Consider the following 24,364-nt stretch of genomic DNA (forward strand, 5'->3'; position numbering starts at 1 on the left):
GTGTTTTTAATGTTATCTGTTGCTTATTGGAGCAAGAAAAAAAACCTGTGTGAACCATAGACTGTATAAAACAGACAATAAAGTTGTATCTTATCTTGTTGATAATTAGAGTATGAATTATTGTGTTATGACCACCTAAATCTAATCAGTTCATCCTTGAGTCCAAGTGGATGTTTGTGCCAAATAAAAAGAAAGGGTTATGAGATATTTTTTTGTTTGAACATGTCGTTTCGAGCCTTTGAACAATTATACAAGTTCAACAATCACGTAACCACAGCTACTGGCTGAACATGTTGCAGTATTTCTCCACGGAAACACAGCACCGAGATACACACCTCCTCTGCTCACATGGATTTTGGGCGTTTGAGCTCATTAGGGTTTCTTTCACAAAAGGTCACAACCGGTGAATTCAAGCGTTCCTTCTAGAGGAAACCTTTGAATGCTCGTTACCAACGACCTGGAGGCTCTAGTGATGTGTTTGTCTGTGCCGAGGTACCGAAAAGAGCGGCTTCTCCTCGCTCCTCCGTGGTGATCAACGCAACCAGACTGACACTCAGCGTTCAGCTCCGTCTGTTATTCCTCATGTCAGTAAAGCAGTCTAATTATCGGCCCTGCGCTGTTGTGTAACCATCATCTACAGCAGTGGTTCTCAAGCTTTTTTCAACAATGTTCCCCCTTTGAACAGATTTTTTTTAACCCCTTGTGCGGTCTTCCCATCAACCTTGAAAAAAAGGTTTTTGACGCCTTTTTTTCACAGTTTGTTTTTGCTTTTTCCAATGTTTTAAATTGTTAATTTTTTCTTCTTTACATTATTTCTACGTCCCATATTTTCTGATATAAAACAAAAATTGAAAACGGGTCAATTTGACCCAAAGTCAACACAAGGGTTAAGCCATTTACCCCCTGACCAGCACGAATAATTTGTGGTAGAAAAAAAAAAAGTCTATAAAAAGAGGAAGAATACAGCAATGTCAGCGATAGATTTACTAAAGAACAGCTTGGACCTGGAAAACATTTAAATGATGATGGAAAAAGGTGACAAAAATTTTTAAAAAACGACAAAACCTTGGAAAAAAGACGGTAGAAAGAAGGAAGGAAGGCAAGAATAGGTCGAAAATAGTAATAAAAACTTCGAAAAAAAACCAAAAAAAAAACAGTAGAAAGAAGCAAGGCAACACTAGGGTGACAAAAGTGACAAAAAAATTCAAATAAGCGACAAACTTTGAAAAAAAGTGACAAAAACTTTGTAAAAAGCAGAAGAAAAAAAGACATAAAGAAGTGAGGAAGAAAGGCAAGAATAGGTCAAAACAAACGGCAAAACCTTCAAAAAAAAAAGGTGACAAACTTTAAAAACCGCAACAAAAACTTTGAAAAAAGCGACAAACTTGGAGAAAAAAAAAGACAGTAGAAGTAACTACAGCCTTGGAACTGAAAAACATTTTGCAAAAAATGTCACGTACCTCCTGCAGTCCTCCAGAGTACCCCTAGGGGGACACGTACCCCCTACAGTCCTCCAGAGTACCCCTAGGGGGACACGTACCCCCTGCAGTCCTCCAGAGTACCCCTAGGGGGACACGTACCCCCTGCAGTCCTCCAGAGTACCCCTAGGGGGACACGTACCCCCATTTGAGAAGCACTGATCTACAAGACGAACTGCGACTCGGGACCGATTAACAGAGTTCCCTTTTATTTGTTTGAAATGCTAAGCTGGAACGGCTAAATTACATAAATACATCATGATGTTATCTTTGTACAAAAGCATTCATCGGACACAGCGAGGGGGCGGCAGTAGTGTGAGGAGAGGGTGAATAAAGTGTTGCGTTTGGAGAGCGTGAGGAACGGGAGTCGGGGTTGGCTCAGGCCGACGTATCGAACAGCTTTTCGATCATCTCCTCCACCTCCTCCGGCCGATACTTGTGATACTTCTCCGGGTTCTTGGTGAAAGAGATGTTGGCACATCTAGAAAAGAAAACAAATTGTTCTGTGTGAAAAGGGAATCAGACCAAGAGGGGTTCTGATTGGCTGGCAGGTGTTAAGAGTCAAATTACAGTAATTCCGGCTACGTTTTGGTTTCTAAGCTGAGTTTTGAGCCAAAAGCGATCTTCGTGCACCAAGTGTTTTTAGCTCCAGTAGAAGAACTAATCTCCGTTTAAACTAACACGCCCAAACCAAAATATCTCATCAACATTCTGGTATACTGGGCATGAACAGGAGGCAGCGTGGAGACTCCGCCCGTTGCTTGTAGTTGCCATGGTAACGTTAGAAGCTTAGACTCAGAGAACGAGCAGTCACGATCAGTCGAACGCCGTGCTTGAGCTATGTTACTGGTTGCTCGGCGTTCCCAAGATGGCGCCCGCCCGTATACACAACCCGTTCTCATTCCGAACTCGTAAAATAAGGACGTTTGGACAGTGGCTGTCAGCGTCTGATGTGACGAAAAAGGCGTCTTTCAGCGTGTTTGTGTAACGCAACGGGGAGAGCAGCAGTTAGAGAAGATTTAGAGAGTAGTATGTATGGAGGTTGGTTGGGGGGGTGGATGGGTCAAACACAGGACTTTCACCAGGAGAGAGGGGTTCACGTCCCGCTGGTCACGCTGGCTATAGTCGTTTTTTTCTTTCCTCCCGCGTGTCACGGAACCGTACGGCCACCCACGACCTTTTCCTTAACATAACTGCGTCAAAAGGGACGGCGATAGTCCCGACCAAGCGCGTTTACTTAAAGCGCTAAAGGCGACTTTTAGCGTCAATAAGAACGACAAAGGCACCTGACCAAGCGTCCATATTTTACGAGATGAGTGTGGGAACGTGTTGGTATACATGAACGGTACTGTCTCTCTAAACTATCTTTTTAATAAACTGTCTGTACACTTACAACGTTCTCAATGCTTCGGTTTACATGTAGGGACCCTCATTATGCTACCGTGGAATATCCCAGAGAACGGTCGACTCGGTACACATACGTAATTAACCCCTAGGTTCATTCTGCGGCGTATTTCTCCTTTAAGTCCAGACCCCTCTCACCTGTGCAGGAAGGCCCTGTAAGCATCGGACACCACTCTCCTCTGAGCCTGGCGGATGAAGTCTCGCTGCTCTTTGTCTGGGATGGCCCAACCCTTCTGGATCTTACACAACTCCTCCAGCCCGTCGTTGAAACCCTGAGAGGCAGTGAGCGGGGAGAAAAAATGGACACATCCGTTTGTTCTTTTACATTCGTGCTACGAACAGTGTGGATCTGTACGGGATTTGGTTTGTTGGAAGAATTTTTGGTTACGTGAAAGTGATTCTGGGCTCACCTTGAATTTGTCCTTAATCACCTGTCGCTCTTTGTCCTTCAGCTGGAGGAAGGCAAGACCTCGGTTACAGAACGTATACGCAGCAGACACACTCATGACAGAAGGCAAAATGATTCAGAGTCGACCCGTTCTATGGATTTTTAACTCTAGATACTTTTTAAGACCTTCAGGATTAGACTCTACAGGTATAGGGTCAAAACCTTTAACTGACAAAACCCATCAAACTTCCCCAGTTGATTACTGATATTAAGGCAGTTCTATTTTATATCACGTTTTCTGATATTGTATGTTGGCTAAATGTGCGCTAATTTGCAGGCATTTACAGAACAGAAATGTGGACAGTGGATAAAGCCAGGTTCAAAATGTTTTTACACAGGGAATTATGGATATCTCCATAATCTCCAGCGGTAGCTAGCTAGCTAGCTTGGTTAAATGTTTAAAAACAAATCTAGTTGTAGTTTTGCAACGTGTGACCCTGAAAGATCCCCAGTCTTTACATAGTATGACAGTCTTTAACGTTAGATGTGAAATGCTTCTGTACCAAAGTTGGTGCTTTTCTCCGAGAATGAAAGACAACTAAAAATTCTGACCTTTGTGCCGGGTTGGAAGATGGGCATGTTCCTGTCGGCCAGGTGCTCTGTAACTTTCAGCCAGCTGCGACAGAATTAAAACACATTGAGTCATAGTGAGCGGTGGACAGCACACACGTGGAAAGACTTCTTAAAGCATGTTGGAGTTTACCTGCGCTGGTACATCTGGATCTGCTGCTCGATCAGCTCTCTGTACGAACTCTCAGCTTTCTTCTGAGTCACCGTCACCAGCTGGATCAACTCAGACCTGAACACACCCACCGGGGACACATTTCAAATGTACCGCACAGATTCACTCACGCAAATTAGATTAGATAGACTAAGTGATCCCAAATTGGCAAATTTCAGTGCTACAGCAGCAAAATATCAGACTCACTGCACACATACAGAATATACAAGAAATAATAAATAGGATAGAATACAAGAACAAACATTCAAAAAATGAAGATAAAAAAAATACAAAGGCTAAGAATGTACATTTATAAAGATGTAAGAAAAAACAGTAGCATGGTTCGCTGTGCAGTAAGTGGATGTTTTGTGTTATTTGTGGCCCCTGGTCTGGTCCTTTAAAACTTTAAATGTTAGCTAAAACTCATATACATCACAACACTGAACTAAGTGCAACTTGCACAAACACAAGTTTTACTTACATCTTTATAAATACTATTTAAGTAGTTGTACATTTTATTCCCAACCTGTATACAGGTATATATTCCTTCCTTTGTATTTTTTTTTTTGTCTTCATTTTTTTGAATAGTTGTTCTTGTATTCTATCCTATTCATTATTCCTTGTATATTTTGTATGTGTGCAATGTGTCTGATAGTGAGATGACAGCACTGACATTTCCCAATTTGGGATCAATAAAGTCTAATATAATAATAATAATAATAATAATTTATCTCTGCTACATCTACACCAGTGGTTCTCAACCTTTTTTAGGCCAGCGTCCCCCTATCCATAATTCAGGTCCAAAACACTGCTGCAACACTATAGAACTACTTCCATGTCCCTGTTCTGCAGGTATTCCACGCAAAGTTGGAAGTGCGCCCTCGTTTAGAAGAAGTCTCCCGGCTAATCCTGCCTTGTACTGACCGAAGTTGGAGAAACAGCTAGCTGATGTGGTATTAGCTAAAGTGGTTAGCACACATTAAACGTTTCGGCCGATGACGTAGACGGCCGTGCCGATTTTGACCAGCTCACCCAGAGACTGAAGGCAGGACACATTCAGAAACCGTATCTCACTCTAAACAGCATGGATGTTTTTTTTCCAAGTTTGTATGTGTGTGGAAGCACCAGAGACACAAAATAACCAGAAAAAGTGATTTTTTTCATAATATGGGCACTTTAAAGTGTAAACTCGTATTGCTGTGAATCGTTGGTGTAAACTTGTCTTAAAACAAACGCCCCCAAGGGCACCTCAACGAATATTGCAAAATTAAAAAATATTGCTTCCAGCTCCCTGCGTCATCCTCTGAATGCCCCCGTTGGGAAGCACTGATCTACACGGATGAAGGGAAACTCACTTCTCCAGCGACTTGAGGATGTAGTTGTAGTTGTTGTGCAGAAAAATGGCGCTCAGCGCCGAATCCTCGTACACTTTGGATTTACTGAGCAGGTTTAGCTGCAGGTTCCCCAACACCTTACCTGAGAGGGGAACACCATGCATTAGTTCCTAAATCAAAAGCTTTTGGAACATTTTACAAGAAAGTAGTGGTTTCTTCCTTTACTCACATATATAAGAACTGAGGAGCCTTTTGTTGAACTCGGAGGTGTAGCTGCTCGCTGATGAACTCGTCTCTGAAAGGAATACAGAAAGCTGTTAGAAGAGAAGAATCTACTTCACTCAATGACCCACAATTTAGAGTTTAACCACAACATTTACGTCTCTTTAGATCAAGACTGGGAGCATAATCTACATCTCCACTCAACGTATTAATTACAGTGGAAGCACTCAGGTTGCCATGGTAGCGTCTAAAACCTGCACTTCAGCACATGCACATCACAAGTGTCTCATTATGAAAACAGGCTCCTCTCTCTCCTGTCCTTCAGAATTAATTAGCTGCAATTATAGTTCCCAGAATCAGCACGAACACACTCAGAATCTAACTCATCACCGGGGGGCCCGGTCGCGGGTCTTTTTGCTTACCTCGGGGGTCTAAAGGTATATTGTAAGTGTCCCCCAGTACTAAAAGGGCCCGAGGCAAGGCAGAAGAGAAAGACAAAAGAGGCACAAGTGCAAAAAAAGGGTTAGAAAAGATTTGTTAGTGCAGAGTAAGCAACCAGTCATCAGCCAGGCAGCGAGGGGGTTGACAAGAGTCGGGTAATGAAAGAGGGGAAAGCAAACAGGAGGGAGCCAGAGACGGATTTACAACTCCCACGTGAGTTGTGATTGGATTAGGAATTTATAAAAAAAAATCAAATTCAACTTAAATTAATACATCTTTTCTGAAATAGTACTGGGATTGATGCACGGGGACTGAATCTGCTGGCTCCCTCTGAAAAGAAGAGAAAAGCCATCTGATGCGGCAAAAAAAGACGGAGGGGTGAAGGTAAAAACAAATCAGTCACAGATACAGAATGAGTCATGAAGGGGGGGAAACGAGGAAAAGCTCTGACAGTGTTGGATAGGTGCTACAGCTCGGGAATAAGATTCTGAATGTTTTATTCAGGGTTTCGGCAGGTTTTACCAAGTCAAATTTAAGACTTTTTAAAAAGGTAACTACCGTTTTTTTCAACCTGGACCCTATTTTCCTATGTTTTTGTGTCTAAGTGACTGATGGGAACAACAATCTTTGACATTGGTCCAGTATTAAGTGAGATCACTGCAGTCAGCAGCGGCGAAACAAGCTACAATGTAAGTTAATAGGACAATTGTCCAGCTTGTATTTACCTTCACAAAAGTGCTCATTTTGCCACTGACAGGCTCAGATTAATATTCTAAGTGTCTCACAACATTATGTAAAGGATCCCTTCAGAGATAGACCTTTAAAACCTCTTTGAGACCTTTCTGTTTAACCAGAAACAGCTCTGAGGTCACTAGCGCTAAATCCACCAGGCTCCATTTAAAAAAACAATACTTTTAGCGTCTATAGAGCCAACATATTTTCCCATGTAAATCAGTAAACTATGTGTTTATTTCAACCAAAACTAGAGTTGTGTTGGTTGGAAAAGTGGAAAGACAACCCAAAACAGCTTTTCATAGTTTTATTTTGTTTCTGTCGATTTTAAATGAAGTGTATTTTATGATGCTACAATTACTGTTTATTTACATGGAGTCTGGTGGGTTTAGCGAACACAATTTCACATATGTTTTTATGTTTAAAAAAAGGGATCTTACTCTTTAACAGAAAGGTCGACCTCCTTAGAAATCCTTTCCATAATGTTGTCAGACACTTAGAATAATAATCTGAGCCAGTCAGCGGCAAAACAAGCACTTTTGTGAAGGTAAATACAAGCTGGACAATTGCCCTATTAACTTACATTGTAGCTTGTGTTGCTGCTGCCAGCTGCAGCGATCTCGCTTAATACTGGACCAATGTCAAAGATTGTTGTTCCCATCAGTCACTTAGACACAAACACATAGAAAAATAGGGTCCAGGTTAAAGTTAAAGCTACATTTCCAGCTCTGAATACGTGATGTTAGCAGGGTGTCCCCCAGTGTATTGCAAGCCTGGTGGCCCACTGGGCCGAAGCCACTGGGAATTTAGTTTTAATATATTTTCAAGACTTTTTTTCAACTATGGTTACAGTACGGGGCGGCTCGGTTGGAAAGGTAGAAGTAATCATAGTTTCAAAACTCGAGTTAGCTTTTAGTACAGACATAATGTAGGGCCCTATGTAGTCTATGTCTTTAACCCTCGTATCGTCACGACGACCATACACTTGTTGTCCTCTGGTTTGGTTTGCCTGTTTATGAAGCATAAAGTAGCCCATACATTATCACCCAATTCTGTGTTACATCCTCTTAGCCAACTTCAGAACTTATTACCATTAGTTGTACACTTCTTTTTGGAATTTATGGACAATAAACCTCATTTACAAGAAACGATGCCTCATTTTTGAGTAATATAAGCAGAAATTATGAATTATCTTGAGTAATAGTTAAGATCAGAAGAGCGTACTGTAAGTTTACGGATTATCACAGATTTTCACCATGAAAGTAGTGATCATCAATTAGCGTTCCATGTTATTTTGGGGAAATTTGGTTGAAAGACACCCGTATTTCTGATGTAGAAACTTTGATAACAGGTCAAATTTGACCCGAGGACAACATGAGCGTTAAGCTTCTTTTTTTTTTTTTCAATTTTAGCGATTTTGTCCATGATGCTGGTGTCACAGAAACTATGGGGCTCTACATTAGCCATCAGTCTGTGACTGGCCCCAGTCGAGCTCTCGTCGGAAATAAAAGACACGTGCCACCAGGCTAAACTACTTTTCTGGAGGAAACCCTGATAGTTTAGATCACAGACATGTGATGAGGACCACCGCTGATGTTAGCACTAAAACGGGAAACGGCATCTAAGCAGCCGAGCGGGGCGGTGGCGGGAGGCGGGAGATAACGGCGGCTAACGGCTGTTGAACCTTGTGAGGCCAGCATGGCTCCGGCTGTCTCGTGGAAGTCCAGCAGCTGCTGCAGGAACAGGATGGCCTGCGGGGGGGAGAGGGAGAGAGAGAGAGGGGGAGAGAGAGAGGTCAAGGTAAGCATTACCTCGGCTTATTCATTAAACCCAGCGCCGTTAGCCGTTCCCATGGAGACCAGCCGGATCCCCAGAGACGGACAAACAGCGAGGTGCTTGTGGAAACAAGGTGTTGAGTTTGAATAAGCAGAGAGAGCAAATAAATCCATCCGTGTTACGTGGGTAAGTGAGCGTTGGCTTACGTTGCTGGTCAGCTCGTGGACCGTTCCATCCTTGGGCATGTTGTACTCTTTATCAGGATCATTCTGTGGTTAAACAAGAGACAATTCAGCAAATATCTACTCACTCAGCAGGGGATATGCCCCCCCCCCTCCAATGTTTAGAAGAGGTAGATTTGTCCCCCCTTAAAAAAATATGAAAGACTCAAAGACCCACTCCACACTTTATGGTCCACCTGACTTCTAACTAGTAGCCTGATTATGAGATTGTAACTGGATTTTTTATCCCATATTTATTTAATTTACTGATATTTTGTTTGATTGTTTTATTTAACTAATACTACTGTACTTTTTGTCTGCTCAGCTTGTACATTTTTCACATTCCTTGTGACCAGAAGAACTTGAGCTTTGACTGAAATGTTTTTTCACTATCTATCCTTCTTGTCTTATTTGTCTTCTGTAAGCTGTACCATATACCACATGAGCTGTTTGTCATATTTGCAAATAAACATTTTAATTACAAAAAGACCCACTCCGCAAAAGGAGGTAAAAAAATAACCGTTCAGGGGGGCTCAAAACATGCACGGAAAACAAGAATTGTGTGTACTTGTGCTGCAGTGGGGGGGTTAAACAACACAACAGGATTAGGAAAGATTAAGATGTGATTTCGCTGGCTTGGACCCCTAATTAATAATAATAAAAAATAAATAAAAGAAATAAACGTTAATAAAAGGAAAGTGATGCAGATCACTCATCATCATCAAATTCCCCAGAATGCAGGATGTTGTACTCTTTGTCAGGATTATTCTGCGGTTAAACAAGGAGAGACTTCAGCAAATATCTACTGAATGAATGATCTGATGGGTGACGGTCGAGCTGCTCGATTATGTCAACAACAAAAAAAAAAAAATCATAATCACAATTATTTTGGTCAACGTTGAAATGACGATTATTAAACACGACTACTCGCTGTCTTTTGGAAAGATGTTGCCAATTTTTAAACTATTTCAAAAACCGTGAAAAAGTGAAAGAAATCAACAGTGAAAACACCTGAAACTGTGACATTTCCCTTAACCCTTTCCCCGTTTGAACATTTCTTTTTTTCGTATCCAGAACACAGAGTACTTGTTTATCTGCAAAACATATTGGTCAAAATAATCATTTTTTTCTACTCCTTTTTTGTAATCATTAGGCGCTGAAATCGTAATTGCGATACAAATTCCGATACATTGCACAGGCCTAGGTGACAGACGTTGAAATGTGAGCGTCTTGCCTTGATGCTGTCAGCAAACTCCTCCAGAGCTTTGGCTCCAATAGTCTCCATCGAGGTGATGAGAGTCGGCAGCTTGTTCTTGGTGCTTGCTGCTGTTCCCTGCACACAAAGTGACATTTATTTAACCCTTATTAAATAAATGATTATTGGTATACAGCATGTTACTCCTACAAAAGAGCCTGCTGTGCAAAACCATGAGACTAAACTGATCTAAGACCTGCAGCGTTGTGTCAAACTCAGACTTGTTCATCTTCAGGTGTCGGAGGATGGGGAAGATGGTGAGCACGGCCGAGTAGTCGTGACGCATTATGGCTCTGCGAGCTGCAGACACGATGTTGTCTCCCTCCAGCATCAGGTTGTCCAGCGCCTCCTGTGGACGGACGAGGGAAACGGGAAGCAGATCACACATAATGGCACTGATGACGGCTACCCATACAGGCAAGAGCAGATTTTAAAATCCTCCTTTTTTACCTACAAATCGCTGAATGGCCTTGCACCCTCATACCTAGCCGAACTGATTAACCCCTATACCCCCGCACGACCACTCTGCTCCCTGGGTACGCAATATCCACATCTATGTATTTGGTCAAAAATATCATGATATTTGATTTTTTTCCATATCGCCCAGCTCTACTCGGCGGGGAGTAAAACAGACGGACCGCAGGCCGCTAATCGGGTATCGCTGTTTTGTTGTATGGTGTCATAGCAACAACAACTACTCGCAGCGCTGACTTATTATTTCTGGTTCAAAAACCACTCCAGCTGAGTGGGGAGGGGCAGTTGGAGCATGCGCAGACGCTTAACCCGATCATACCCCGGTGAAGGCGTATACATGCAGGAATCCCCAGGTTACTGAAGGAGTTCTCTACCTCTGTTAATTATGAGTTATGAGAACTCAGATTTTAACCGGGGGAAGGTGTTTACATGGCGTTTGAGAAATCGGGTATTGCCTTAATGCGAATATAATCGTTTTTTTTAAACTGCATGTAAATGCACTGAGAGAGTGTTAATTATTTTTTCCTCAGAGAACTTCTGCTGTAAATCGTACAAAATATGCAAAATAAGTAGAGCTGGGCAATATATCGATATTATATCGATATCGTGATATGAGACTAGATATCGTCTTAGATTTTGGATATCGTAATATCGTAATATGGCTTAAGTGTTGTCTTTTCCTGGTTTTGAAGGCTGCATTACAGTAAAGTGATGTCATTTTGACTGATCAGACTGTTGTAACTGCTCTATTATTTGCCTTTACCCACTTCATCATTATAGCCACATTACTGATGATTATTTATCAAAAATATTATTGTGTAAATATTTTGTGAAAGCACCAATAGTAAACACTACAATATCGTTGCGGTATTGATAGAGGCATTTGTTAAAAAATATTGTGATATTTGATATTCTCCATATCGCCCAGCCCTAAGTAGACACCATTAAAATAAGACAGCATTTTTTTATATTGTGTGTTTTTGATAGATTTGGAGTTTTGTGCAAAATTCTGCACAATAGGGAAGAAAAACCAAGTGACCTCAGAATCCCTGAGGCTGATTTCTGATTTAAATCCTTCAACGTGGACTCATTGAGTGTTCAATATTGTTCACATTCTAAAAGATTTCCCTCGTCTCTCTCTGACCTGGATGAGGGAGTCGAAGGTCTTCTTCTGGTGGTGCTCGGGGATGATTTCCGCCAGGAGGACGTACTCGCTCTGGGCCAGCTTGACGAAGGCGGTGATGCAGTGGATGTAGGAGTCGATCTCGATGTCCAGAACATCATCTTTCCCTGAGAGGTAGACGAGGAAAGAGCCAGTCAGCCGGTGGACGAAAAAGGATTTGCACACAAGACAAAACATGGGATCTGGTGCTGTGGCTGGTAGCAGTCAAGCAGTTACTGAGTGTGTTTATATTCACATGAAGGTGTTAATGCTGCAGGCTGTGACTGTACTTGTTTGGTGAAAGAAAAATGTATTAAAAAGCTGCAGTAGGTGAGACTTTTGTGTTATGTCTTATCAGCCTGTGTTGTAAGTAGGGCTGGGTATCCTTCAAAAATGTTCGATACCGGTACAAAGACCGTGACTTTGATACCGGTTCCTGAACTATACTTTTTTTTTTTCGATACAAATTTTATAAAATCCATTTTAACAAAAAAAATATTATTTATGATTCGGCTCCTACTACGTGAGCACCGTCACTGTAACGTAGAGTTTTACCTGCGTGTCTCTACGACGTGTAACGTTAGACAGCCAATCACAGACATTATTAGATCTTGGTAGAAGCATGCTGCATGCTGATTGGCTCACAGACACTGATGAGATTTACTTCTCAGGTATTGAAGTTTGTTATTGCATGACGAGGCGTTTTCGATACTAGAGTTGGTCCGATCCTATTCTTTCCTGATAGCAATTCCAATACCTGAACTTGTACCGAGTACTGACCCGATACCAGCGTGTCACATATCTTATTATGTTTTAACAGCTGTATACTACTATCCCTGTATGGATGTGATATGATTACTCTCTTTGTTGTTGGTCTGGCTTGGGTTAAACTTTTTGTGAAACATGAACAAACTCAAACAATATGCCATAGAACTTGCTTTTATTATCCAGTTTGTCATTCAGTCGTAATGGAAAAAGGACATTAATTAACTACTTTTGTAGATTTTCTTCAGGGATAAACTACGTGGCATCGGATCGGTGCATAAACTCAGGTACTCTCCGATATCGATATCAGCATTTTAGGCGGTATCGGAGGCTTTTCCGATACTGGTATCGGTATACTGGTATCGATACTAAGGAGTCGATTCGGTCGGTGCCTAAAAAGTTTTGAATTCGGTACCCAGCCCTAGTTGTTGGTAATGTTCCTTCTCTTTCCCAACATGTCCGTGGCACTCACCTGCGGCGGCCCCGTGCTTCTCGGTCAGGGCGTCAGACGGGTGTTTGACCCGCAAGTCATGATCGTGACCTGGTGGGTAGGGTGGGGCAGCAGGGACACAGGCCTAGTCAAACCACTGGGGTCCTTACTAGGCCCAGAGGGGGACAGGGGACAGGGGGTGCAAACCTGAACCTGGAACATCTGTACTGACCACCACCAAGCACCCAGCAGGGGTAGGAGAGAAGCAGGGGACACCCACTGAAGTCAACTGGAGGGGCCGCAAGTGCCCGGATGTTTGTTTTGTGTGTGTGTGTGTGTGTGTGTGTGTGTGTGTGTGTGTGTGTGTGTGTGTGTCCCATCTAAGTTAGTCAGTGTGTGTTTCAACTACATTAGAGCTTTAAGAAAAAGAAAGTCACAACAGCTTTTGATTCATCGCAGCTCTTAAAAAAGGTTACTTCCATCCTTTCACACTTTGACGCTGTTAAACAGACTTCTTCTGTCATCTGCCTTATTGATTTCTACCTTCCTACGTTTCCCAGAATGTAGTCCACTTAACCCCTCACAGGATATTTGGGTGTAGCAGACGTGGGTGTATAATAAAACCATGCGGCCCTTCTAGACTTTCCAAATGTTATCGGAGCGAACGGTCAAATTCTGATAGTGAAACGAGTCATTTTGTGGGGGTTGTGACACTCGAATAAATGTATCCACTGATTTACAGAGGTCTCTTCCGCCATGTTAGTCTGTGGGGAAAAGTCTTTTTGGGCCAGAGGGTATCAAGTGACGGACACGGGAGTTGTAAGTCCACTGTTTGGCCGCTATGTCAAAATGGCGTCAAAGCCCAGTGCACTTTCTGTGGGCCTGGTAGCAGAGGGCAAGATACAGATACAATGTCTCTGTATTTCTCAGTATGGCTGTGTTTAGAAACTAGTGGCGTCCAGCGACTTTCACTCGCAGAAATTCGAGTGAAGATAATGACCTCTTCAGAAGAGGCAATCATGTTTTATTAATCCTCCGTGGGGGCGGTGCGTGATCACGGACGGCTTGTATCATGTGGATGCACTGACAGTTTTGTGGTCATTACTTAGAATTCCACATGGGGGCGACAGAAACTACGCACTATAGCTTTAAACTGATATAAGCTGAGTTACTTTATTGGCTCCCAAAGGACAAAATTGTCTTGGATTTAAGTCCATTCGTCAATTACTTAAACGGCAGAAAGTTAACCAACTGTTTTGACAATCAATACTTTATATCATTAATCAATAAAACATTGGAATATGTGATTTTTTTTTTTTTGGGGTGGTTTACCATGCTGGCTCAAAAAAACAAAAAAAACAACGCCTGGGTGGTTGGGTAGCTCACCTGGTAGAGCAGGCGCCCATATTTAGAGGTTTACTCCTCGACGCAGCAGCCGCGGGTTCGACTCCGACCTGCGGCCCTTTGCTGCATGTCATTCCCCCCCTCTCTCTCCCCTTTCATGTCTTCATCTGTCCTGTATAAATAAAGGCCTAAAACACCTGTTGAGCTCTTGATTCTGGGGAAAATACTCATCATTAATGTTACAGATCATAGAAATACTGCATGTTGCTGTGATGTCTACATTTGGCTGGTTATCCATGGAAATGAGAAAAATACAAAACCACAGAGATCCAGAAATATACATATTTACCAGTGATAAGCGTTTTAGGATGAATGTGTTTGCTTTTAATCATTTAAAGATACACTTGGCCTCGGGTAGGGCTACAAGACAAATTGGTCATCTGCCTTTCCCAGGATTTATCAGATATCTTTTATGCTTTATCTAACATCTGCATGATCTGAAAGCTGTTGTGACGGCTGTGAGGAGATGTATGTGTGCCTGTTGCTCTGGATGAGACATGGAGGCACAACATAACGAGGTTCACTGTGAGCAAGGAGGGAGAGAAGACACCGAAGAGAAGACTGAGGTGCGTTACCTTCCAAAGGAGTGAGGTTAGAGCCCCCCTTTTTCCCATCCAGCCCATGCTGTGAGTACTGTTTCAGAAGGTTCTGAGCCTTGCGAATGGTCCCTGGTCCCATAAACACAGAGACAGAGTCCAGAGGAGGAGGAGGAGGAGGAGGGGGGGCAGCGAGGTCCAGACAGCCAAGAAACAAGGAGGAGGAAGAAGAAAAAGAAAGGGAGAGCTAGGAAGTGAGTGATGAAACCCAGACACCACCACCGAGACAGGCAGCAGAGGTTTGTATGACGACAGAGCGCATCGCGTCATACTCTGAAAGCCACGCCCACCAGAGAGGAGAAAATAACTCAGCTCTCCATGGACTTGTTTTGCGTAAAGGTTACCTCCTCATCAATTCCATCTGCTAGCAAACAACCAAAAAACACCTAAAATTTGCTGTGTGTGGTGATACCTTCCTCTTTCCTTGTGCTGGCGTTCTAACCTCCGGTCGATTTGTGAGGACTATGGTTAACTGCTCCTCAGATCTCTGCAGGGTAAATCCAGACAGCTAGCTAGACTATCTGTCCAATCGGAGTTTTCTGTTGCACGACTAAAACTACTTTTGAACGTACACACGTTCCACCAAAACAAGTTCCTTCCCGAGCCTACTTTGCAGCGGCTCCGCCCGGCGCTTAGCCCCGCCCAAGACAAGAACCAGAGCACGTTTTTCTCCCATCCCGGGAATGCTGTGTGGACTAGCAGACCCTCCTCCTCAGGTCTGGCATTGCGAGACTAGTTTGAGGCTAACTATATGCCTGTAAGTTAAGCTAACACACGTTGCGTCGGACATAACGTGAGCTTAGTGTCTTCACATTCTTCCTGCTGGTTCCTCACGTCTGTATCCACTTTTGCCTTCGTAAGAAGCTCATTTTTTAGGTTGGCAGCTTATAAAAACTTCAGTTAGGAGTTCTTTACATTGTTGGTAGTGAATATCACCAGACAGCTTTTAGGCATTTTTCTGTTTGCTTGCTAGCACACTAAATAGACGAGGGGGCACATTCACGCAATACAAGTCAATGGAGAGCGGAGAGTTGGTCTGGTGGGGTGGGGGGGGGGCCCACAGCCTAGCACCATAGCTACACAACATTGTGACCAGGTGAGAGACAGAGCGACTACAGCTACGTCATGAAAACACAGCAGACTCAGACACACAGTGCCCAGGGTCATGTAAGAGCAGAATACACAGGTTAGGTCATCACAATTAATACAATTAACAGTCATATCCAGCATTAATAATACTAATATTACCAGAACAATCTGTTACACGGTTTAGACAGGCAAACATCTACAGTACATTCACAGGATTAAATCACATTGTCGTAGTTTGGTTAGTGAGTGAGTAAGCATGGAGCACACTTAAAGCTGCATTCATTGACTTTAAAAAACATTTCGGGACAGAAACCCCCAAAAAGCTGAAAATCAGTGGCTTATTGTCACTGCTGTAATGGCTAGTGTTTTAGCAATCAATCTCGTTTTCATAATTTTAACAGTGCAAACAGATTGGTGCTTGAGGAACGGGAATATCAGCTGTTTAATACACACACACACACACACACACACACACACACACACACACACACACACACACACACACACCTCTACGGCCTTTAGTCTCATGGTGGCAAACTGCCGGCGGCAGTGTCGGCCCAGAGCCGTAGTGATATATTATGTCACCACATCATGATATCTTGGTGTGACAGTGTTAAAAAAAAAAAAAAGAACTATTAGTCGATTAATCAATAAACTAACCTGCAGCTATTTTGGATGATCCATTCATCTTGTTTTACCTTGGAACGTGTTCTTTGTTTGGTTGCTCATCGTTTAGCTTCTGTGCTGCGTCGTGTTTTGTGCCAAGTTCTGCTCTGCTCCTGTTGTCTCTTTCTTTCTTGTTTATTTGTCTTTTAAAAAGCTTTTTGTTTTTAAAACATTGAGGCCAGGGGACTACAGATGAAATATTCTGGCATTTTTAAAATGTATTGAAAGAAATTCTGGTATAGGATATAAAATCCTCTATTCCAGACTCAAGCAACACAAAACAAATTATATATATATATATATATATACACATTTTAACATGTTTTCATAAAACACATTCATTTCCTAATTGAAATTTTCTAACAATGTATAAATAAGTTACATAAATTACTGACAAGCTTTATAATTATACATTACACCTTTTGACAGGCAAAATGCATCCAACCCACGTACACTAACCCACGTAAAATCATGCGTTTTATTCTTTTGCACTGTCCCCTTCGAATTTTCCAGATTCCAGCTTCTGAAAAGTGAATTATCTTTTGGTTTCTTCTATGATTGTTAACTTCAATATCTTTCAAAACAAGACAACTGAAGTCATCACCTTGGACTTTGGGAGACATTTTTCACATTTGTCTGACATTTAGTTTAAACAATTAATCAAGAAGTTAAAGATGAAGTAGTAATACAATCATCGCTATAGTTGCAGCCCAACTATTATTTAAAATTGAAATATACCGTGGTGGTAGATATGATCCATGTGTGTGACACTGTGACATTTGACAGAGTAAGAGACCCATTTTTAGGAGGATGGAGCAAATGTTTCTCCTCAGATTTCTACAAGTTAGGGCTGCACAATATACCCTTTTTTTATCGTCATCGCAATATCAACTGCCGCAATAAACATTTTGCGAAAGACACAGTGATTCTTTTGTATTACCTGAAAGAATATCAGTAGAAAACTGCACTTTAAAATATAACTTTCATTCTTTTTTTTAGTGGTTCCTTTTATATTTAATTCAATGTTCAATTTGTTCAATAAAAGAACGTTGGAAATGATTTCCTTTCATTTGTTTTAAATTCAACAAGCAGTTTGTTGTATTTGAGCCGAATACTGAAAGCAGCAGAAAGGCAGAACCGAGTACACTTTAATATCTGTTTATTATTGCAAGTATTATCGTTATCGCATATTTTCCTCATTTCGTGCAGCCCTACTGCCAGTAAATCTGATGTGTTTGAAAACTAAAAAATACTTTCAATTCATTCCGTGTTTTTCGGTCTCTTTACTCGTACCGTCGCTGCAGTTTCCGGCCGAGCGTTAACCACAGTGAAACTAGAGGCCATCTACACAGAAAATAAACTACGACATCTCTCCGGAGAACAAATACACGCCTGCTTCTCGCCGCTAAAACACACACTCGTGCATGAAAATGAAATGTGGCGTCAGATGGACAGGAAGCAAGCACGAGGCACACGCTAAAGCTTTCTGTTTACCTGGGATGTAGACTGTCATCACAACATGGGGATTATAAAAGAGGGAAAGGATGAAGGATTAGTTTGCTGTTAAACCACAGGGAGACACAGCGCGCTACAGTTACGTGAGTAGGATCATTACAGCCACATGGTGGAGGATACTTGAAACGGAATAATGTGGCTGGATAGAAATCTAATCAAACTCAATGTAGAGACGATGTCCGTGTGCTGAAAGGTGCTGCTACAATTTGATAAATCAACATTAGTATGCAGAATCATGCTTGTTTTGTTAAGACTCATCTATGAAAGAGAGCTTGAGTGTGATTACAGACTGAAGAGTGAAGTGAGAATGGATTTTTCGTCTGAGAAGGCGTCTGTTGCTGACCTGGTCTCTTGGGAGCCTTTTTGGTGGGCGTGTCCTTGCGTTTGGTGGGGACGGCGGGCGAGTACAGGATCCCGGAGGAGGCGCTGTTCTTGCGGAAGTGATCCTTCAGGCCTTTAATGGAGCGATCCAGCTGGTTGGACCGGATCTGGAAGTAGACGTTCATGAAATCTGCAGGGAGGGGGGGAGAAGCAGTGTTCAGTATAAAGCTGGCCTGGTACATCCTGTAGTAGGGCTGCACGATATGAGGAAATTATCTAATTGCAATTATTTTGACTGATATTGGAGGGAATGATCATTTTTGTATCATTCTCATTGAAAAATATTAAAATCTAAAAAAAAAAAAGAAAATTATTATAGTGTGATTTTTGCAAGGATCTGTACCAAACAACGATGTTTTCCTTTAGTCTGTAGGATAGGATTTGTAGGCCGGGACATCTCTGCAGCATCACAATACTATGGTTTGACACATGTTTAGCTTTAACAAAAATGGGCCCCGCCTGCCATATTACGTGGAGAGTTGAGTGGAGCTGATAGGCTTAATTAGCTTTGCATCAACTCATTTGGAAATGGCTTCAATGGAAGGGACGTTCATTAATATCAAATAGCTTCACTATAGCTTTAAACCACATGGTAGGATAATTATGTTGGTTGTATTTATTGACTTACTCTATGGTGTGTTCTTTTGTCTTTTTTTGCTTGCTTGTTTTATTTTTGATATGCATATCGTGTATTAGTATGTATCAGTATGTATTAGAGTTATATGTTTCCCTGTTTGTTGTATTGCTTGTTTTATGTTGTAGAGTAATTATATCATTACGTTTTTTCTTTGTTTTTTAACTTGGGACTCTGAATAAGTCTTTAAGGATTCCTACCTCTTTTCTATTGTATGTACTTTAAATCTTTGTTTGTGCAAATGAACTAAACTAAACACAAAGCCGTACCCTGGTTGCGTCCGTACTCCACCAGCCAGCCGGCGATGCAGATGATGTCTTGGAGCACGGCTTCGGGCAGGTGTTCCAGCACCACGTCCTCCTGGACCTCCAGCTCTTCGTCCACAGTGATGGCGTCCAGGATGAGGATGGGCGGGACGGGTTTGCTGTAGCGCGTCAGGAGGCTGCGGAACTCCGCCTCCAGCAGCTCTTTGCCCTTCTCGAAGCGCGCTTTCTGCACAAAAGCGACAACATTTGACCGTTTTTTTGCCTGTTTTCTTACACATCAAAGGTTTTACACCCACAGCGCCTTTCATAGAGAAATATCAGTCAATAAACTGGGTGTTCATAATGGAGAAATGTGCAAATGATTTCATTTACGCTATTTTTTTTTTGCACCTAGCAACTTCTTCTTTGTTACCTTTTCAACAATGACAAAATATTCCAAAATTATTATAATAATAACCACACTGTTCCCAATGATTTAACCCTCCTGTTGTCCTCGGGTCAAATTTGACCCGTTTTCAAAGTTTCCATCAGAAATTTGGGTCTCCTTCAACCAAATTGCCCCAAAAATGACACGGATGGTTACATACAACGCTCAAACGCAGGTCAAATTTAGGATCAGTTCACTACTTTCATTGAATTTGGGGTGTTTTATTCAATTTTACAGCATTTGAAAAAACTATGAAATCTCTCGCTTTCTAAACAGTACCCTGACCAAACTGTGACAGTCTGTGATTATCCACTAAATCGTAACTATTTGTCAAAATACTTAATAATTTCAGATTTTTTGAACTAAAAAAATGAGGTATAACTTCATATAAATGAGGTTTATTGATTATGAATTCAAAAAAAAAGTGTAAAACTAGTGGTAATAAGTTGTTAGTGGTGAATCCGGTGGTAGTGGGAAAAGAGGAAAAAAAAAAAGGGAATCTTGAAAAAATATCGCCACAAACCTGTCTAAAACGGGTTCATTTTCATTTTTTACCAACAAGTTGCACGGTCAACGGGAAGACAACACAAGGGTTAAGTGTGTAACTATGAGGATGTAATGCAAGTTGTGTGTTTGAAAAGAATGTAAACCGAGAAAAGAAACCATTTTGTAGCCAAACCTGAAGGAATAGTTAAGAGACAACATAAATATGACGATAAGAGTCGTACCACTGTGTTGAGCTCGGGGCTGTCAGGGTTGTTATCTTGAAAATATTCCACAGCTTTCTGAATCTTTGCAATACACGCGAGATACTCATCCAGTCTGCCTGTTGGCCTGAAACAGAGAGATCCAACATTAGAATACATCCAGGGTTTCCCCTGCCATTATAAGGTTTAGGTGCAGCACCTAAGCCCTAAGAATGAATAAACTAACAAGGCTTTCACAGATCTAATAACTGTAGTTGGACTTTTTTTAGCAAGTTTTGTCTTTTGGCATTTTGAGTATAAGTTATTTATTATCTGCTCTAGCTTTTCCAACGTTTTAGACAGATATTAAGGGCGTTTTCACACATACCTCATTTGGTCCGGACTTTCGGACTTTTCAGTTTGATCCGAATCAAAATTAGAGGTGTGAAACCTCCCCCGGACCACGGTCCGGATCAAAAGACCAAATTTTGGTCCGACCAAAAGAGGTGGTCTCGGTCCGGACCAAACTGAACCATGGTCCGGTTCATTTACAGTGTGAAAGCATTTTTTGGATGGTTCGGACTTTCGGACCAAATACAAGAAGCTCTGGCAGGCTCTCCTTGTGTTACAAGACCGGGGAATAGCTCCTTTAAGGAACAGCTCAGTGCTTAGTGTGTAGGCTACATGAGAGAGTGAGAGTGACGGTGAATGCGCTCAGAGCAGACAGCTGTCGGCTGTCAGAGCAGAGAATACATCAGTAGTTTACTTGTTAAGTTGTAGTAAATGTACAGTGTAGGTTTCCGTTTGTCTCTGAATAAATTCTCCAGAAAGTTCCAGTGTCTTGCTTCTCAACATCACAACAAAACAAAAAGAGCCGCGGCAGTAGGGGAGAGCAGCAGTCAGTTGAAAAAACTCCGACACAGAGAGAGGATACGAGAGGACGGGGAAGCCCGTCTACAAACCAATCAGTTATCAGTATCTGGAGACACAGCTCACGTATGTGATGACGGCAGGACGTAGTTTTGTCACGTATAGATCTTTAGTGCGCTTGCATAACTGCAGTGTGAAAGCAAAACTTACCGGATCAAATGTTACAATGGAACAAAAACATGAACCTTGGTCCGGACCTTGGTTCGGACTTTCATGTGTGAAAACGCCCTAAGATAAGAACGGTCTGAAATGATGTGAAAAAGAGACGCAAAACTACCACAAAGCCACTACAAAGAGACGCCACATGACCACAGAGACCCAAAACAACCCCAAAGGAAACAAAGATGAACAAAAAGAGACACAACACGACTACAGAGACAAAAATCACACAAAAAAACGCAACATTTTCTTGAGGAAGGACGACTAGACCCCTCACCAGATACACGCACCTAAGTCTTCCACAAAGGGAAACACTTGCATCTAACCTGTGTAAAATCCATCAACTCTACCTAAAAAAGTGCAGCTTGTGGTCATTGTCTCACCCCTCTCTGATGATCCGGTCCGTGTCTTTGGCCACGTGGTAGTAGCTGATGACGTGATCCATGCAGGACAGAGTCTTGTCCACGTTCTCCTGCAGCCGCTGCAGGTTCTCCGTCTGTTTGTGGACGGGGATGATGGAGTTCTCCAGCTGCATCAGGCGACTCTCGAACGACGACAGGATGGAGACCTTTCAGGGACGAGAGGGACGTCATCAGCACAGGGCAAAAATGAATTAAAGTGCTCATATTATGCTAATTTTCAGGTTCATAAATTGTATTTAGAGGTTATATCAGAATAGGTTTACATGATTTCATTTTCAAAAAAACACCATATTATTGTTGTACTGCACATTGCTGCAGCTCCTCTTTTCACCCTGTGTGTTGAGCTCTCTGTTTTAGCTACAGAGTGAGACATCTCACTTCTGTTCCATCTTTGTTGGGAGTCGCACAGTACCTAGGTAAGGACTACTAGCCAGTCAGAAGCAGAGTATGAGGGCGTGCCCTGACAGTACCTAAGGACTATTAGCCAGTCAGAAGCAGAGTATGAGGGCGTGCCCTGACAGTACCTAAGGACTACTAGCCAGTCAGAAGCAGAGTATGAGGGCGTGTCCTGACAGTAGCTAGGTAAGGACTACTAGCCAGTCAGAAGCAGAGTATGAGGGCGTGTCCTGACAGTAGCTAGGTAAGGACTACTAGCCAGTCAGAAGCAGAGTATGAGGGCGTGCCCTGACAGTACCTAGGTAAGGACTACTAGCCAGTCAGAAGCAGAGTATGAGGGCGTGCCATGCTAGCAGCTAGGCGAGCATTATAACGTGTGTTACAAAGTGACTACGTTTGTCTCTGAAGTAAAGGCTGGACTACATTATGATGGTCATTCTGAGGGGGTCAGCCCTATGTTCCCACATTTCTAAGATTTTTCTTAAAATTAGGCCCTATGTTCCCACATTTCTAGGACATTTTCAAAATTAGGTATTGTGTTCCTACATTTCCCTTCTATGTAAGCCCTATCCTCCCATAACATGTTTTAGGGCTAGGGCTAGGGTTAGGGGGATAAAATCTGTGCTGTGGGAACATAGAGCTCTGTGTGTGTGTGTGTGTGTGTGTGTGTGTGTGTGTGTGTGTGTGTGTGTGATCGTACCATGCCCTTAGTGAGCTGATCACTCTTCTCCATGTTTTCTCGGATGAATGACAGCGTTTCTTGCTCCTGTCGTCACATCAGACACATCACACAGAAAAGCAATGACTCGTGAGAAGTGACACGATGGGTCAAAATAACAACAATTTAAACGAGCAAGTTCAGACAGTTTGAGAAACACTGCACCAACGGGCTCGTTTGTGATGCTTCCTGCCTCTCGAGCCGTTAACGTTACTGACCTGCTTCAGTTTCTCCTCTATCTCCCGCTTCCTGGCGGACGCATCCTCGGTAGGAACCATCCTGGAGGTAATCCCCATCACAGGACGGCCACCAGGCGATTAAACCCGATATACAGCACGATTTAGGGCTTGAAAATGACAAACAACGATGACCCAAAGCTACTGTTGTGGATAGCTAAATGCAACGATGTCAAGTTAGGCAGGCTTAGGCTAAAAGACACACTTTTCCGGTTACATCTTCAAAATAAAACACAGTTGTCGAGTATAAGCGCTAAAAAAAAAAAACTACCTACCAGGACATTGGAATTAAATACCTACCATTTGGTTTATACGTTCAAGAAGTTTCTTTTTCAACATATATGATACTACAACGTCAAATTTCAGTTGTGTTTCTTTAAAACGTTATCTAAGTTAGTCTTCCAAAGACATAAGCAGCTACCTCATACCGAATAGATTCAAGATTCAGATTTTACGTATTTTAATTTTTTTTTACGTGTGTTAGCTACGTTTGTCTCCAAATTTAGCACAGGAATTTCCCTAGTGTGGGATTAATAAAGTCTAAATGTACCACTAAAAACATTTAATAGATCAATTTTCCTATTATGAAAGACGAATTAGCTTTACTTTGAAAGTAAGATCTCCCGAGTTCCGGCCTGTAAGGCAAGGCTTCTCTTCCGTGTCCGTCTGGTGATCACGTGATCATGTTTGGGACTAAATTGACGCCATGTTTGCTGTGGCTAACAAGATATTCTTGATAATAAACACATTACATTACTTACAATACCTGCGTGTAAAAAACAACTGCGGTGTCTTTTATACCGAAAAAAAAACACTGGAACAGTTAGCAAGGGCAACGTTACATGTAATAATATAACATTAAACTAACCGCTGGAAGGCGCTGCAGGAAACAAAGTGCTCAATAATAAGTTAGTCCTCCCGTTGTCCCGAGAAAATAACATGGATGGTTCCAGGTTCGCAAGTACAGTTAATGATC

The 24,364-nt window shown here is 42.1% G+C and overlaps 1 protein-coding gene across 13 annotated transcripts; it reads right to left on the reverse strand.

Moving 5' to 3' along the window:
- Positions 1 to 1,668: 1,668 nt before the first annotated feature.
- exoc7 (exocyst complex component 7) lies at positions 1,669 to 23,618 on the reverse strand. 13 transcript variants are annotated; one of them, XM_031314778.2, is made up of 22 exons: positions 23,371 to 23,618; positions 23,135 to 23,200; positions 22,000 to 22,184; positions 20,570 to 20,675; positions 19,418 to 19,640; positions 18,477 to 18,644; positions 18,113 to 18,124; positions 14,843 to 14,935; positions 12,906 to 12,974; positions 11,651 to 11,796; positions 10,229 to 10,381; positions 10,012 to 10,110; positions 8,763 to 8,825; positions 8,465 to 8,531; positions 6,030 to 6,068; positions 5,615 to 5,680; positions 5,407 to 5,527; positions 4,034 to 4,129; positions 3,883 to 3,946; positions 3,293 to 3,334; positions 3,021 to 3,154; positions 1,669 to 1,959 (listed from the first exon to the last, which is right to left on the reverse strand). In XM_031314778.2, the coding sequence occupies exons 1-22, from the start codon at positions 23,446 to 23,448 to the stop codon at positions 1,857 to 1,859; spliced, it is 2,193 nt and encodes a 730-aa protein (XP_031170638.1). In that variant the 5' UTR covers positions 23,449 to 23,618; the 3' UTR covers positions 1,669 to 1,856. The 13 variants fall into 13 exon arrangements, with proteins under 13 accessions (XP_031170638.1, XP_031170639.1, XP_031170645.1 ...); XM_031314779.2 differs by lacking the exon at positions 18,113 to 18,124; XM_031314785.2 differs by lacking the exon at positions 14,843 to 14,935.
- Positions 23,619 to 24,364: the final 746 nt, after the last annotated feature.

Source organism: Sander lucioperca, chromosome 22, assembly GCF_008315115.2.
Source record: "Sander lucioperca isolate FBNREF2018 chromosome 22, SLUC_FBN_1.2, whole genome shotgun sequence".
Classification (NCBI taxonomy): domain Eukaryota; kingdom Metazoa; phylum Chordata; class Actinopteri; order Perciformes; family Percidae; genus Sander; species Sander lucioperca.

Coding starts and splice junctions, on each gene's coding strand:
- exoc7 (XM_031314778.2), bottom strand. CDS start 23,448: ATGGGGATTACCTCCAGGATGGTTCCTACCGAGGATGCGTCCGCCAGG. Junction 3,947..4,033: donor ATCCAGATGTACCAGCGCAG/GTAAACTCCAAC, acceptor ATTCTGTCGCAG/CTGGCTGAAAGTTACAGAGC. Junction 1,960..3,020: donor TACAGGGCCTTCCTGCACAG/GTGAGAGGGGTC, acceptor TTTCTTTTCTAG/ATGTGCCAACATCTCTTTCA.